We start from the raw sequence: 15,030 nt of genomic DNA on the forward strand, positions 1-15,030 counted from the left end.
GGAGGGATGGATGGATGGAGGGATGGATGGATGGAGCAAACAGAAAAAAACAGCTAAGAAATATAAAGTTCACATTGATTAATAACTGAAAAAAGAAATACACATGTCAATGTCACAGCAAAAATACAATTATACTAAAGTTCACCTTAAATTTCAAAAGTTTTATCTTTTTATCCTTCCGGCTCATCCCGTGAGTTCAGGGTCGCCAGAGAGGATCCTTTTCTGCATGTTGATTTGGCACAGTTTTTATGCTGGATGCCCTTCCTGATGCAACCCTCCCCAATTTCTACCAGGCTTGGACCAGCACTGCACAGCTGGGGATGGGAATGGGCTCTTAGGGGTTCAGCATCTTGCCCAGAGACACTTTGACATATAGCCGGGACTGGGGATTGAACCACTGACCCTGTGGTTCGTGGACACCTGCTTTACCCATTGATCTGCAGCTGCCCCAATGAGGACCATAATACAATTTGCAATGTAATGTCTCAATTGTGCATATATTAATATAAAGATAAGTACAGTATTGAGCGCTGAAATAAAGCGGAATATACCCTCAGGTATTAGGTACATCTAATGGAAGCACCTCCTAAAATATTGCTCTCCAGTATTACTTCACCACCCACTATGACCTCAGTAATGAACACACTGAATTGGCCCCATTTGAATGGTTTCAACTTAAAATCTAAGAAATTATAACCTCATAAGTGTAAAATGCATGACTGAGCTGCTGTATTGGACTGCATTTGATTGTACAGGAGGAAATAATAAAGTGGATAGTGACTGAACATATAGTTTTCATTGACAATAGAAATACTAACATACATACATGTATATATACACACACACTTTATTAAATGTAATCAAATATATTCTGCAAGTCTAAAATGCCCAATTTGACTTAACTACTTAAAGACACACACAGAGAGAGACACATTTTTTAATGCAAATATGCAATCCTCTTTCCTAAATCTGGGAATCAGAAAAACATTGTGGAATTTATCTGTGGAGTCCAATCAAATTACTAAAGAAAAACAACATGTGAATTCTTAAAATGCAGGCTATTCTCCTTTAAGACTGAAGAGGATGATTTATAGCTTGTTTGTAATGGGTTATCACTTTGTAAACGTCTGCAGAGAAAATGTCAGACAAAACAAAGAAAAATGTCAGAGAAAGAAACAACAAGTTCATGTTGATTGATACACTTAGGTTTATTCTTATTAGTATCACACTGCATTATGACAGACAATACATATAAACACAGATACTGAAAGATGAAAAAATATATGTATTTAATATAAAACAGTTTAAAAATGAGCACAGAGTGTTGAGAGTGAAAGCTGTAAAAGAGAATGGCACTCTATTCTAATGTTAAAAAAAATCATATGTTATTCTTGTTTTCTGGAGCAGTTTCATTAAACAGAGAAGTGGATCCAATATGGAAAACACGGTAGCCAAGTGGCACTTCTCAGCTTTAGATTTCATTCCAAGCTTTTGAAATATTTGTCCAGTCACTTTCTGCAAAAAGGATCTATCATACAGCCCCATTTCCAGTGAAAACTTATAAATTCAGAATTTCATTTAATGTCTTCACGGATGATTCATAAATTACCCTGTTGGGGATAATAATAAAAATCTTTATTAATCAACAGATATTATCCAAAGAAAACATTGGAAACATCTGACTTTCCTTTACTCACCTCTGGATGTCTCTGCTGTCCACTGATGTAACAGCGTGATTGTGAAGCTGCTGTTGCACAGATATGGCTGCACTCTTCACATTCCCTTTAGACTGCCCCGCTACAGAAATAAAACATGGGACGTGTAAGAAACGCTAATGGATTTTAATCAACAGAAAAAATATATATAAATAATGCAACCGCAAGGGGACATAAGCCAGTGTCTTCTTGTGCCAGTCCCAAGTCTGGATAAATGCAGAGGGTTGTGTCAGGAAGGGCATCCGATGTAAAACACATGCCAAATTAAACATGCAAATCATGATTTTCATACCGAAAATGACTTTCATACCGGCCAAGGTTAACAACAACCACCACCGGTGCTGTTGATCTACAGGGTACCAGTGGAAATTGGGCTACTGTTGGTCGAAGAAAGAGAGGAGGAAGGCGTGTTTGTAGGCAGAGAGAGAAGAGGGAAGCTAAGAATGTAGGACTGACAGTAGGGACTTTGAATGTTGGGACTATGACAGGGAAGGCTAGAGAGTTGGTTGACATGATGCAGAGAAGGAAGGTGGACATACTGTGTGTCCAGGAGAACAGGTGGAAAGGTAGCAAGGCTAGAAGCTTAGGAGCAGGGTTCAAGTTGTTCTACCATGGGTCAGATAGGAAGAGAAATGGAGTAGGAGTTATCCTGAAAGAGGAGTTTGTGAGGAACTGTATAAGACAGGTTAATGAGTCTGAAGCTGGAAATTGAAGGCGTGATGTTCAATGTTGTGAGTGGTTATGCCCCACAGGTAGGATGTCAGCTAGAAGAGAAGGAAAAATTCTGGAGTGAGTTAAATGAAGTGATGCAGAGCATCCCCACAGGTGAGAGGGTGGTGATTGGTGCAGATTTCAATGGACATGTTGGTGAATGGAACAGAGGTCATGAGAATGTGATGGGCAAGTTTGGTCTTCAGGACAGGAACACAGAAGGACAGATTGTGGTAGACTGTGCGAAGAGGATGGAAATGGCTGTAGTGAACTCTTTCTTCCAGAAGAGGCAGGAACATAGGGTGACGTATAAGAGCGGAGGTAGAAACTCTCAGGTGGACGACATCTTATGCCGATGTTCTGATCTAAAAGAGATCAGTGACTGCAAAGTATTGGTAGGGGAGAGTGTAGCCAGACAACACAGGTTGGTGGTGTGTAAAATGACTCTGGTGGTGAGGAGGATGAAGAGGACTAAGGCAGAGCACATTTTCAACTTCCACCACAAAGTGGACAAGGAGACTTGGTGGTGGAATGAGGACGTTCAGGAGTGTATACAGAGAAAGAGGTTAGCTAAGAAGAAGTGGGACACTGAGAGGACTGAAGAGAGTAGACAGGAGTACAGGAAGGTGCAGTGTAAGTGAAGGTAGAGTGGGCAAAGGACAAACAAAGAGCATATGTGGACTTGTATGCTAGGTTGGACAGTAAGGAGGGAGATTTGTACAAGTTCGCCAGACAAAGAGATAGAGATGGGAAGGATGTGCAGCAGGTTAGTGTGATTAAAGATAAGGATGGAAATGTATTGAAATTTTTTTCTTTTTCTTTTAGTGAATATCTGCACTATCATGGTTACTAGGAATGTTTTGATCATAGTTCAGAACTAACTGTTGGAGAATGTGCGGTAATCTTCCAGTGCCATTAAACCACTGCAGAAGAGAGCGCCACAAGTTGAGGTCAATAAAAGACCTCTAGGCAAGCGTCAAACAGTCAAATACAACCAAGAAAACAATGCAAAAGACATGTAATGAGGTAATGGCTAGTCTTCTAATTGCTGCTCAAATATGCAATGTTGTCTTCAGTGGAAGCCTGAGAACCATTTCATTCACATGAAGACAGGTGGATGGAAACGCACCTACACGGAAGACCTGCTGAAACCAATTTTCTGATGATGAAACTCACTGTGTTTGATGACAGCCAAGACATGCAGGACAGCAGCCAGTTCATTCAGACAGCTAATAGCCTCAGAGTCCAGAGAGGAGTTGACCTCTGTCAAAAATGCCCTGCAGGCAACAATAAATCATGCTCTTAAACACCTAAATGGTCATTATTTATAAAACAGACCAAAAAGAATTGGCTGGTCAAAATGCACCAATCAAAAATAATGTTCACTATATGTTCACTCAGCTCTGTTAAGAGATTGAGGATATTTACCTGCAAACAGACGATGAAGTGAGGATGACAGACAGCAAGATTCTGGACAGCGGAGGCATGTCTTCTATTGACCCTGGGGTGATCACCTCTTCAGGTTGGGTAATCTTTTAATATACAAGCACAGCAGCTGACACAAAACACTAATAATTCAATACCATCCTGTCATTACATCAGTGGCATCAATACGATCGGTTACTGCCATACTCAGCCACCTCATACCTTTTGGAGAAAATGTCTCTTCTCCACAATGATGACAGCAAAAACCGTTGAAAAGACCCCACTGAGAGGTGCTCTGTCCCAGGCTTCTGCCGTTTCAAGAAAGTCTCTCAGACCAGGTACAGCTGACTGACACAGCTACAGTCAGGGCAGAACGACACAGGAAATCACTAACTCAGCTGTTACAACTACAACAGTGATGATAACAGAGTGCAACTAAAGACTCTTGCAAAGATTGGCGTCCTGTGCAGAGACTTACAAGTTAATTAGACATTTCAGTAAGATATAAGCAGTTTATTTTGTAAAATAAATGCTGTTATACAACCACAAAAATTATTAAAACAAATCTCTGCAAACCTGTTTTCCCTCCTCTGGTTCTTTCCTAAGGCGATGAGCTAATAGCTCTATAACCTTCTGGAAGATGTTGGCCACCACACCCAGAATAACAGTGGTTGGATCCTCCTGATTTTCCTCAGCCTCAGTGTTTTCCTTGAGTACACAACTTTCCACAACCTCCTTCAAAACTGGCAGGACTGCAGGTATACACAGGTAGCCTGCCTCTGCAAACACAAAGGAAAATGCACGTTGCCCAAAAGCTTTTTAGCGAGAAAGCTTCCATTTGTAAATAAGCGGATCACCCCAAGACAGGTGAAACACTCACCTGAGAGAAGGATGAGCGAGCACAGGTGGAGGATTTGACCCTTGAATGTTTCGTCGCCCAAACCCACAAGCAAAACGTCTCGGCACACTGACAGGAAGCTCTGATAAAATGCATTGCCATCACAGTGATAAAAACTGTTTCACACTCAATAAAAGAGAACATTTATTCAAAACAAGCAACAAATTGAGACAAGGCATAGTATTACACAATCTACATTTTAGTTCACTTCTACTAGTAGATGCAGCCCCCTAGAAGCTATCCGTTATCCTCCTGTATGAACAGGGTATTTTCGATATCTGATTGCAGCAGCCATTTGGAGACAGGCCTGGAACAATTGTGCAAATAAGAAAATAAAGCCATTTCAGTAAGGCAGTATGAGAAGGAGACTTGTACAAAGCGTATGTAAACTGGAGCCAAACGATCTCTGAGGAGTCTAAATTTACTGACAACTAAAATCCTGTCAGCAATAACGCTCAACAACAATCCATCTGCATATTTTCATTTTAAGGTTTATGTTATGGTGAAAATGGGTAAGAAAAAAAAATCTAAACTTGCAATGTATGAACAAGTAGAGATACTGTAACTGAATTTAATTAAAGCCTGGGTTTGCCTGTACCGAAATCCCGCTGCTTGGATTCACGTTGTGATTTACATAATAGATTTAGTTACATGAATATTTTGGGAAACACAGATTTGAACATGACACTAACAATCATTGATTCTTTTACATCATCCATATCCGTCACAAACGTCAATTCAGTGTCGCTTATCTTTAGAATCAACAGAAAGTTAAAAAAAAACCCACCATATTGAACAGTTATCTTATTACAAAATTTTGAAGAAATCACTGCAGACCATGAAAAATATTTATTCTTCAGGCTCTGTACTCAAAATAAAATAGTGGGCACTCAGTTAAACTCTCTTAACACTTAATTTGCCTCAAGTTTATATTAAAATACATTAGGTCGAACAAAATCATTCTATTTAAAATTTTGTGAACCCACTATCAGCACCAGATGCTTTTATGTCATCCCTGGTGGTGCCGCTGCCACCTTTACTCAGGGTCTCGCTGACTTTAGTCTAGTCCTAAGCTTACTTGGCTTGAGACCAGGTGACAGAGGTGATATTCCATCCCTTCATTCTGCAAAGATCACTGGTGCAGTAGCTTTAGCCCAAGCCATAAACATAAAACCAAGCCTCAATGGCTCTAAATCTGTCCTGCCCAGTTTCTTCTGGCTACATTTTGAAGTGTCCTTGGGCAAGACACTGAACCCCAGATTATTCCCGGTCAGTCAGGTGAGCACCTTGCATGGCAGCCTCCATCATCGCTGTGTGAGTGTATGTGTAGATGGGTGAATGAAAAGCAACAATATACAGTGCTTTGGATAAAAGTGCTATATAACTATTTAACCACAATACTTTTTGACGGCTCAAAATAGGAAGTAGAGTGTTTGGGTTATGTGCTGTTGACTTTTCTTTTTGTATGTTTTTGAAAACTGCGCCCAGACTTTTCATCTTCTGTTTTTTGGGTAAATTGTCTGAAAGTTATTGTGATACTTATATTCTGCTCATGCACTTCTCCTGTATCCACACATGCTGTTTGGTAAACCAGCCACCTTTGACATCCTCTAAAGGTTTGCTGTCTTTATCTCCTTCAACACATTCTGAGATATGGAGTTAGCCAATTACAACATAAAACTTGCTTTCACTTACACCTACAAGAGGTAAAAATTTCCAAAGAAATCACTAGCATTTTTCCTATTTGCCAAAATGCAATGCTTTATTTTTTATTTTACTTTATCTTTTCTAACTATAGTCTGGACAGTCTCATTATGTGAACTCCTGCTAGCTCCTGCATTACTTTTATTGCTCACCTCAGTTATTTGTACAGCTAGTAGCTGTGACTCCATCATCGAATCTTCTCCATCATCGTTGGTACATTTAGCCAAGAAGGGCAGCACCCGCTCAGCTACCCAAGCTGCCACATGCTCCAGGGATAGCAAGTAGTTACGGTCCTCTGAGTACTAGAATAGAAGCAAAGAAATAAATTTTCTTCTGTACCTTAACTTAATTTTGTAATTTAAGATATGGACACACTATTGCAACTTTTTCATTCCCGATACAAATTGCAATACCTCAATTTAGGATACCTGCAGATTTATCCTTTGATCTCGATTTAGAATCAAATCAAAAATTAGAAAGTAGGTGATATTGGAAAAAAACAGGCTTTGCTTGGTAAATACACTAAATAGTGACATGAGAAGGAAGAATACAGAAAAAATTTAATGCATGGATAATGACAAACTTACATTATGTTGCAGATGTGCACCAAGGCGGCCATGGAATACAAATGCTTTCAGTGCAGTGTCCACACTGAAGCTTTTAGGATCCGCAGTGGAGCTGAGGTGAGTGTACAGCACTGACTGTCGAGACAAATATAACACTGATTTCGGCATTTGAGGAAACATGTCTTTTAAAAAGGAACTATTTTCAAAATGTATAAATTCTTATTGCCAATGTACTAAATTGAAGCTATGACTAAAAATTGGAATGTAATAGTAATGAACAGTATTTAATGCACCTTCCAGTTTCCTAGAACTGTCTGGAGCTGCTTCAGTAGCCTCTGATCCAAGGCAAGGACTTTTTCTCGTGTTGAGGTGTGGCTGAGCAGGTACTCCAGGTAAAGCAGTGCCAGGTCTGGTCTGGCTTCCAATGTGTCCTGAATTTGCACCTTACGATTGGTCTTCGCTTTTTCCTGTAGATAAAGGAAAATTACTTTCACAACAAGGACCAACTAACAGGATTCTGTTTAGATTAATTTTTCTTTCATGAAAATCTGAGAAATTCAACTGCCACCCTATTCGGTATTCTATTCACTGACCCCGTTTTTTGGAAGAGCTTCAGTAAGCCAGTCAGTGATGAGTTCAAGGACGCCAGAAGCCTGGCCCCAGCTACAGATGCAGTCTAACAGCTGGCTGTACTGCGTTGGCACAGCTCCTGGGTCCATCCTCCTTAGCCTGGACAGAACGCCACAGCTGGCAACAAGAAAGCAGGTCAGGGAGACAGCCAATGAAGCCAATAAAAAAGAAGCAAAGGGTAAAGAGAAAGAAAGCAAAAGAGATGCTTATGTATTCACCTGAATGTTGGGACCACCGCTGGGGGCATAAAAGAAGCCAGTTGTACCAGAGGCACAGTGCATCGCTCATCCTTAAAATCAAATCAAGAACATTTTTTACAGCAGTTAATAGAAGAATAACTGATGGTATAAACAAAAATAATAGAACACACCGCAGTTGATGTACCTCAAAGGCCTGAAAATACTTGGCCATCACATTTCCAAACTTGGCAAAAATGTACTTCTGGGCCTCTTCGTTTTGTTTCAGAGCCTTCTCGACACTTCTCCACAGGATGACAACGACCTCCAGCAGCCCGGACACGACAGCAATGTCTTTGCCCAGTGTAACAGGTTCAGCCTGCTGACATAAAAATCTAGCACTTTCTTTGAAACCCGAAATCAACAATATTGAGAGACAACTAGAATCCAAACTACTTAACAGAAAATAAATTTTTATCTGCTTAAGAAAACACATGAAATAATGTTTGATGTGACGGGTAGATAGCTAATTAACTTAAATGATATTTGCAGGTTCTGGCTGCTTAAGGGTGATAATGCCTGTGTTTCTTTGACAAAACAAGAAATATGTTGGTGTCCCCTTGTAATAGATAGTTTTTGTTTTGAACATTTTATGCACTTGATTAACTGAATAAATACCCAACATTTTAACCTCTTATCCTGTTCAGGGGGGCTTGTGCATATCCCAGCTGTCTGTTTAACCCCTTAAACCCCCTAAAGCTGCCTTATTGAAAATGCAGTTATACAAAAAACTAGTAGTTTAAAAGTAATCCAAACTCTTTTTGCTGTGGCAGCATAAGTATTCCTTACCGCACTGTTCTCCTTGTTGCTGTCATTAATCTCAGACAGGTCAAAGTTGGTCTGGATGCAGCTGTTCAAAACACGTTGGATGGCCAGCATCAGCTTTACTGGAAGAGAAAAAAATGGTTAAGGGACATAACAATGGAAGAACTAATGTACCACCAATGCGGAATAAACATGCGGAACTTACTTATGTTGGTTGGAGCTGTGTGTCTGTAGACATGCTGATAGAACTTCCGGGCTGCCTTGGGATTCATCTGGATGAGAGTGATGCACCGACAGCACCACTCTCTCTCCGACTCATTGACAGGAAAGAAGGACTTGAAGAGCAAATCGACAATACGCTTTGAGACTGAATGAGAATCAATAGACAGACGGGCCAGTAGGTGGTCCATGTTGCACACATCCCAAAACTGGAAAATGGTACGTAAAAAGGAAATATTAGGATAGATATTAGGATATTTTGTAACTGAAAGTTCAGTAAATGACAAAACTGTTTCTAAATTTAAAATTATACATACTTACACAGAGCAACAAATGAAAATAAGTAATAGTAATTTAAAAAAAAAAACAAACTACATCTACTGTACCTTTGCAGCACGAACTGCTTTGACCTTGATAAGCATGTCAAGGAATGCTGTCCGGACTTTCTCAGAGTTGTCATGAAGGCTGTATTTGAGAGTGGGCAGGAGTTTTTCCAGCAGTGGGTGACTGAGACTGTTGTCCAGTACAATACTTAGACACTGGGGAAATCAAAAACCACAAATCATTAAATACAAATGTTACAGCTAATAACCAACAGTGGTGCGAATTCTGTCACAAAACCTCTGAACAAGCAACATGTTCTCAACTGAAATTGAAGATGTGAAAGGATTTCGTAGTAATAATTTTACTTATTAGTCTTTGTTCAAACAAAGTTTTTTACCTTAAAGACAGAGCAACGGACATCAGGGGAACTGGTATCAGTTGCCAGCTCCATCACCAGCTTCTTCAGGAAGTCTGTGATGATTGTTGGAGGGAGGAGCTCCCAGCACTTAGCCAAGATTTTACAGACTCCCAGAGTGGCATTGGAGCGCACAGTGGGGTGAGGGTCCTCAAGGAGGCCCTGACATAAACAGACACATGGTGATTTCAGTTTCCCAGACTCACAACAAAAAACTGTTAACTGTTTTAAAAAGGATCTCACCATTGCTATATCCAATTGCTTTTGAATATCCTCATCTACATTCTTGTTGTTCTGATCTGGGTCATGGATTGGGAAGGCCTCGGTAAAGAGCAAAGTGGCATTTGCACGGACCTCAAAGTTAGGTGCCTGAACAAATCAAAAACACGTCAGACCACAAAAACATACTAAAATACTGGTAAGGAATGTGGTTAGAAACAAGAATTTGTACACTCAGAGCTTTCCAAAGGATTGGCCTGTAGAGATTATACAGCATCTTGTCCACCTGGTGACAGCCCTTCCTGGTGTGGAAGTAGCTCAAAATCTACACAAAAGCAAGCAGATTAGAGAATTATACACAATTTGTAGTATGCAAATGATGACAATGGAAAAATGGAAAAAATGTTCCAAGCACATGGTAAAACCTTTACCTGGCGGACTTTGCTGTGGACAGGAGATGCTCTATGAAGGAAGACTGCACACTGCATAAAATCCTGAATGCACGAGCTCTCTATTTGCTCCAAAAATTCCCCACTGGCCTTCTTCCATGCTCTGTAGTAGATCTCTGATATGAGAGTAGTCATGGCCCTGAACAGAACAAAAAAGCGGTAAACAATAGCAAGTTGACTGCAACTGAAGAGGAAAGTAAGCTGCTTCTTACTTGCTGTAAAACTCCAGCTGGTTTTTGATGGTGCCGTGAATAACCCAGATGAAGCTCATGTTCCAGCTAAAAAGAAACACAAGGAATCTCTTTCCCTGCAACAATATAAACATCATTAGGTTGACAGCTCAATGAAAAAGGAACAAGAGGAAGAATAAAAACTGAGATAAAGGCTAATGCAAACAGATGCAGTGTAAATATCACTCTACTCACATCATCATTTCTAATATAAGTAGGACGGTGAAAGCACTGAGACAACAAGTCAATTATCTGCTTGTTGTCTTCTGATGTGTAGTCCAGACTCAAAAGGACATCATGAAGACTCCAGACTCTTTGAATCTCAGCACCCTGACAATGAAAACAGAATAAGAAAGTGTCACACAGTAATTACTCTCAGGTCTCTAATCTCCATGTGCCCACATGGTTAATAATATTTAAACAGATGGTTGTGCAATGTTTATGATACAAAACTTACTTGTATCGTTGAAAGCATCTTTTATCTTTTATCAAAGTCTCAAAATGCTGGAATCATGACTATAGAGACACTGACACACTTACAGGTTTCTTTAAAATGAAGCTCTTTTGCAGAGATATGAGGAAAGCAGTGCGCCCAAACTTTTCTTTCTCCTTCAGCCCCTTTTTCCACCAGGCCTCACACACTAGGTGGATTTGGCGCTGCAGAGGTGCCTCTGACACAGGAAATGACACCAGAACATCTGAGGGAAAGACACAAAGAGAAATCAGGCAGCGATGAATTTTAAAAGGGAAGTGCAGCCAATTGCAAAAAGAAATATTAGAAAGAAAACCCACCATGAAGACTCTGGACAATTTGCAAAAGGGCACTGTAGATATCACCATCCTGTAAGACCTTTAGAGACACTGAAGCTACTAGTGTCACACCATCCACAACAGCCATGACATGTTTCTGAAGGAAAAGTTAAGTTAGATATTTACAAACATGCAGGTAAAAGAAAAGTGTATGTGGCCTCTAGTTTATAGTCTTATGATTCAATTGGTATCTAAGCACAAAAGCATATAAACAAAACAAATGGGATAAAAAAAAAGGATGGGAACATAGGAATAAAAAAAGAATTATGGTTGAAAATTATGGAGTTATTAGCAAACTACAACCCCAATTCCAAAAAGACGTGTTGATGCCATCAGATTCAAAATGAGTTAATATGCTCCATGAAATGACAAAATGTCTAAGTTTCAACATCTGATGTGTTGTTTAGGTTCTATTGTGAATAAAATACGGGTTGATGAGATTTGCTAATCATTGCATTCTGTTTTTATTTATGTTTTCAACATCTTACCAACTTTTATGGAATTGGGGTTGTAGATAACTCACAGCATCTTCAGCAGACTCCACTTCCATGTCCTCCCCCCAGCGCTCGGGAGGGGACTCCAGCAGGACACCCTCCAGGAGCGTGGCCAGTCTTCCCCACAGAGCTTCCCTCTGGCCTCTTTGCATCTCCTGCACCACCTCCTCCACATCAAAGGGCTCTGCTGTATCCTTCTGCTCAACAATACAGAAAGGGACAGAAACAGATTGAGGCAGACAGCACAGATATCACTTCAGACATCTACAGAATGTGCTTTTAGACTCAAATATTCATTGTCTGCATTTCCGAGAAATACTTTATGGAGAAAAAAATAACTTTAACTTTGATTGACAATCATCATTTAAAAAAAAAATTAATTTAACAACTCATTAATTATCAAGGCCTCAGTTATTAACAGCTGGTTGGTCGTACTAAAATGTAAGTGTGCTCCTACACTTTATTATAATCATAGATTTGGAGACATTATTTGAGACTAGACAAAAACTCAGATCTGACATGTTCGACAGTCTACACAATTAATTAACAGTTCTTTTATTATGCTTCGTTGCCAGTTAACATAAACGACAGCATGCAAAATGGATATATATAATGTTAATGCTAAAACGAGGTAAAGTTACAGATTCAACCTTATGGTCCTTATGTAGCTAATTTGTAGTGTGTTTGGAACAGTGAACAATTGCCTTTATAGCGTTATATTGCGAATAGTGTGTAACATTAAGTTCAGTGCAGCAGAATGCACAACCCACACACAGTATATTTACTCAGCTTAGAATATTTGTGGGGAATTTGCAGACTCCACGATTTGATAATGTTACGTGAATATACTTACATGAAGCTGGATGAAGTTAAGGAAGTCCCCCACATTTTCTTTACAGGCGGACTGCAAAAACGGCTCCCGCTTCGACATGTTTTCAGGCGAGTTGCAGAGACGCGGATATTTCCAGTGAAGCTGCGATGAAAAAGACTGTGATTTATCATTTAACAACTATTGCGGTTTAGCCATATTAGCTAGTTGACTGCCTGAACGTTAACGATGACGTTGACCTAGCTGCAATACATCAAAACAAATATGGCAAATCGTCCGTAAACGTATAAAGTGTTAGGTAATCCCAGTGTGAGTGTTATTCCTTGTTCCATTATTACTTCTAATAATAAAATTGGTAACAATATCTTGGTTTATTACCTTTTATCTTCTAATTCTGTGAGACAACAACATCCAAACGAAAGCCACCAGACATAACAGCAAACCGCGCAAATTTGGATAACGTCGACACTGTACGTCATGACGTTGGGCGTAATGACGCTGCGCAGATTTTAGTTGTAGTTTTTTCTTTAACCACTTGATGGCAAACTTCTTCTTCTTTTCCTTTCGGCTGTTCCCTTTCAGGGTTCGTCACTGCGAATCATGTGCCTCCAACTAACTATGTGCTCTGCATCCTCTTCTCTCACAACAACTAACTTCATGTCCTCTCTCACTACATCCATAAATCTCCTCTTTGGTCTTCTACTAGACCTCCTGCATGGGAGCTCCAACCTCAGCATCCTTCAGCCGATATATTCATAGTCTCTCCTCTGAACATGTCCAAACCACCTCAATCTGGCCTTTCTGACTTTATCTCAAAAAATATCTAACATGAGCTGTCCCTCTTATGTCCTCTTTCCTGATCCTGTCCATCCTTGTCAATCCCAAAGCTAACCTCAACATCTTAAGCTCTGCTACCTCCAGATCTGACTCCTGTAATTTCTTTAGTGCCACTGTCTCTAAGCTGAACAACATTGCTGGTCTCACCACCATCTTGAACACCTTTCCTTTCATTCTCGCTGATACTCTTTTATCACACAACACACCTGACACTTTTCTCCACCCGTTCCAACCTGCCTGCACTCGCCTCTTCATTTCATTTCCACACTCTCCGTTGCTCTGAATCATTGACCCTAAGTACTTAAAGTCCTGCACCTTCTTTACCTCTGCTCCCTGTAACCTCACCGTTTCACTTGGGTCCCTCTCATTCACACACATGTATTCTGTCTTGCTGCGACTAAATTTAATTTTTTTCCCGAGCAGACCTCCACCTCTTTAGATTTACCTCCACCAGCTTCCTGCTCCTGTTACAGATAACAATGTCATCTGCAAACATCATAGTCCACAGAGACTCCTGTCTGTCAGCCTGTCTATCACCTCATATAATACCAAAGCTCCACACCAGTCACCTCTTCTACTCTTCGTTCTCCTTCATTTTCCTCATTCATCCACTCTTCAAAGTTCTCCTTCCATCTTCCCATCACACTCCTGGGACCAGTCAATACATTTCCATCCTTATCTTTAATCACACTAACCTGCTGCATGTCCTTCTCATCTCCATCACTTTGTCTGGCCAACCTGTACAAATCCACCTCTCCCTCCTTACTGTCCAACATAGCATACAAGTCCTCATATGCTCTTTGTTTGGCGTTTGCCACCTCTACCTTCACTTACACTGCATCTCCCTGTACTCCTGTCTACTCTCTTGTGTCCTCTCAGTGTCCCACTTCTTCTTAGCTAACCCCTTTCTCTGTATACACTCCTGTAATTCCTCGTTCCACCACCAAGTCTCCTTGTCTACTCTCTTTCCGGATGACAGACCAAGCACCCTCCTACCTGTCTCCCTGATCACATTAGCTATAGTGGACCCGTCATTTACATTTATATTTAGTCATTTAGCAGACACTTTTATCCAAAGCAACTTACAAGTGAAGTACAAGGCAGCAAAAATCTAAGTCAAGGAGAAAACATTAAAGCAAGTCCTATCAGAAAAGTTTTCACAGTGCGGGAGATGCAAGTGCGAGAAAGAGCAGAAAGGAATTTTTTTATTTATTTTTTTTAAGATATTTAAGTGCATCTGGAAGCACCTCCTGACCACCCAGAGTCTATCTCAGCTCCTCCCTGAAAACCACACAACATTCTTCCTTTTATCAACTTGCACCACTTGGTCCTCTGCTCTGCCTTAGTCCTCTTCATCTTGGTCACCACCAGAGTCATTTTACACACCACCATCCTGTGTTGTTTGGTTACACTCTCCCCTACGAATACACTTGATGGCTACCAATCACTGCATATGTACATCCCAGAGTCTTAGGTTGCTATTAAAATACTTTGATACTGTTATGTATGTGCTTAATATAATTCTGTAAGTTTTTTTTTTTGCATTTTTTAAGT

At 40.2% G+C, this 15,030-nt stretch overlaps 1 protein-coding gene across 1 annotated transcript; it reads right to left on the reverse strand.

Annotated features, from left to right (window-relative positions):
- Window positions 1-1,187: 1,187 nt before the first annotated feature.
- ncapg2 (non-SMC condensin II complex, subunit G2) lies at window positions 1,188-13,163 on the reverse strand. Its single transcript, XM_067485891.1, has 27 exons — window positions 13,018-13,163; window positions 12,664-12,783; window positions 11,840-12,007; window positions 11,299-11,413; window positions 11,047-11,204; window positions 10,702-10,836; window positions 10,489-10,583; window positions 10,259-10,415; window positions 10,060-10,152; window positions 9,852-9,977; window positions 9,591-9,770; window positions 9,256-9,408; window positions 8,856-9,078; window positions 8,675-8,772; window positions 8,034-8,204; window positions 7,868-7,938; window positions 7,613-7,766; window positions 7,313-7,486; window positions 7,041-7,154; window positions 6,606-6,755; window positions 4,732-4,831; window positions 4,428-4,630; window positions 4,074-4,208; window positions 3,855-3,958; window positions 3,603-3,703; window positions 1,698-1,797; window positions 1,188-1,610 (listed from the first exon to the last, which is right to left on the reverse strand). Exons 2-27 carry the CDS (start codon window positions 12,739-12,741, stop codon window positions 1,559-1,561), a joined length of 3,408 nt encoding a protein of 1,135 aa, XP_067341992.1. The 5' UTR covers window positions 12,742-12,783; window positions 13,018-13,163; the 3' UTR covers window positions 1,188-1,558.
- Window positions 13,164-15,030: the final 1,867 nt, after the last annotated feature.

This window comes from Channa argus, chromosome 19, assembly GCF_033026475.1.
Source record: "Channa argus isolate prfri chromosome 19, Channa argus male v1.0, whole genome shotgun sequence".
Taxonomy (NCBI): domain Eukaryota; kingdom Metazoa; phylum Chordata; class Actinopteri; order Anabantiformes; family Channidae; genus Channa; species Channa argus.

Bases quoted from the DNA above. Each gene is read 5' to 3' on its own strand.
- ncapg2 (XM_067485891.1), bottom strand. From the start codon at position 12,741: ATGTCGAAGCGGGAGCCGTTTTTGCAGTCCGCCTGTAAAGAAAATGTG. The intron at 8,773-8,855 runs GTAAGTTCCGCA...TTTCTCTTCCAG, and splicing joins CACAGCTCCAACCAACATAA to TAAAGCTGATGCTGGCCATC. The intron at 3,959-4,073 runs GTATGAGGTGGC...GTATATTAAAAG, and splicing joins AGAGACATTTTCTCCAAAAG to ATTACCCAACCTGAAGAGGT.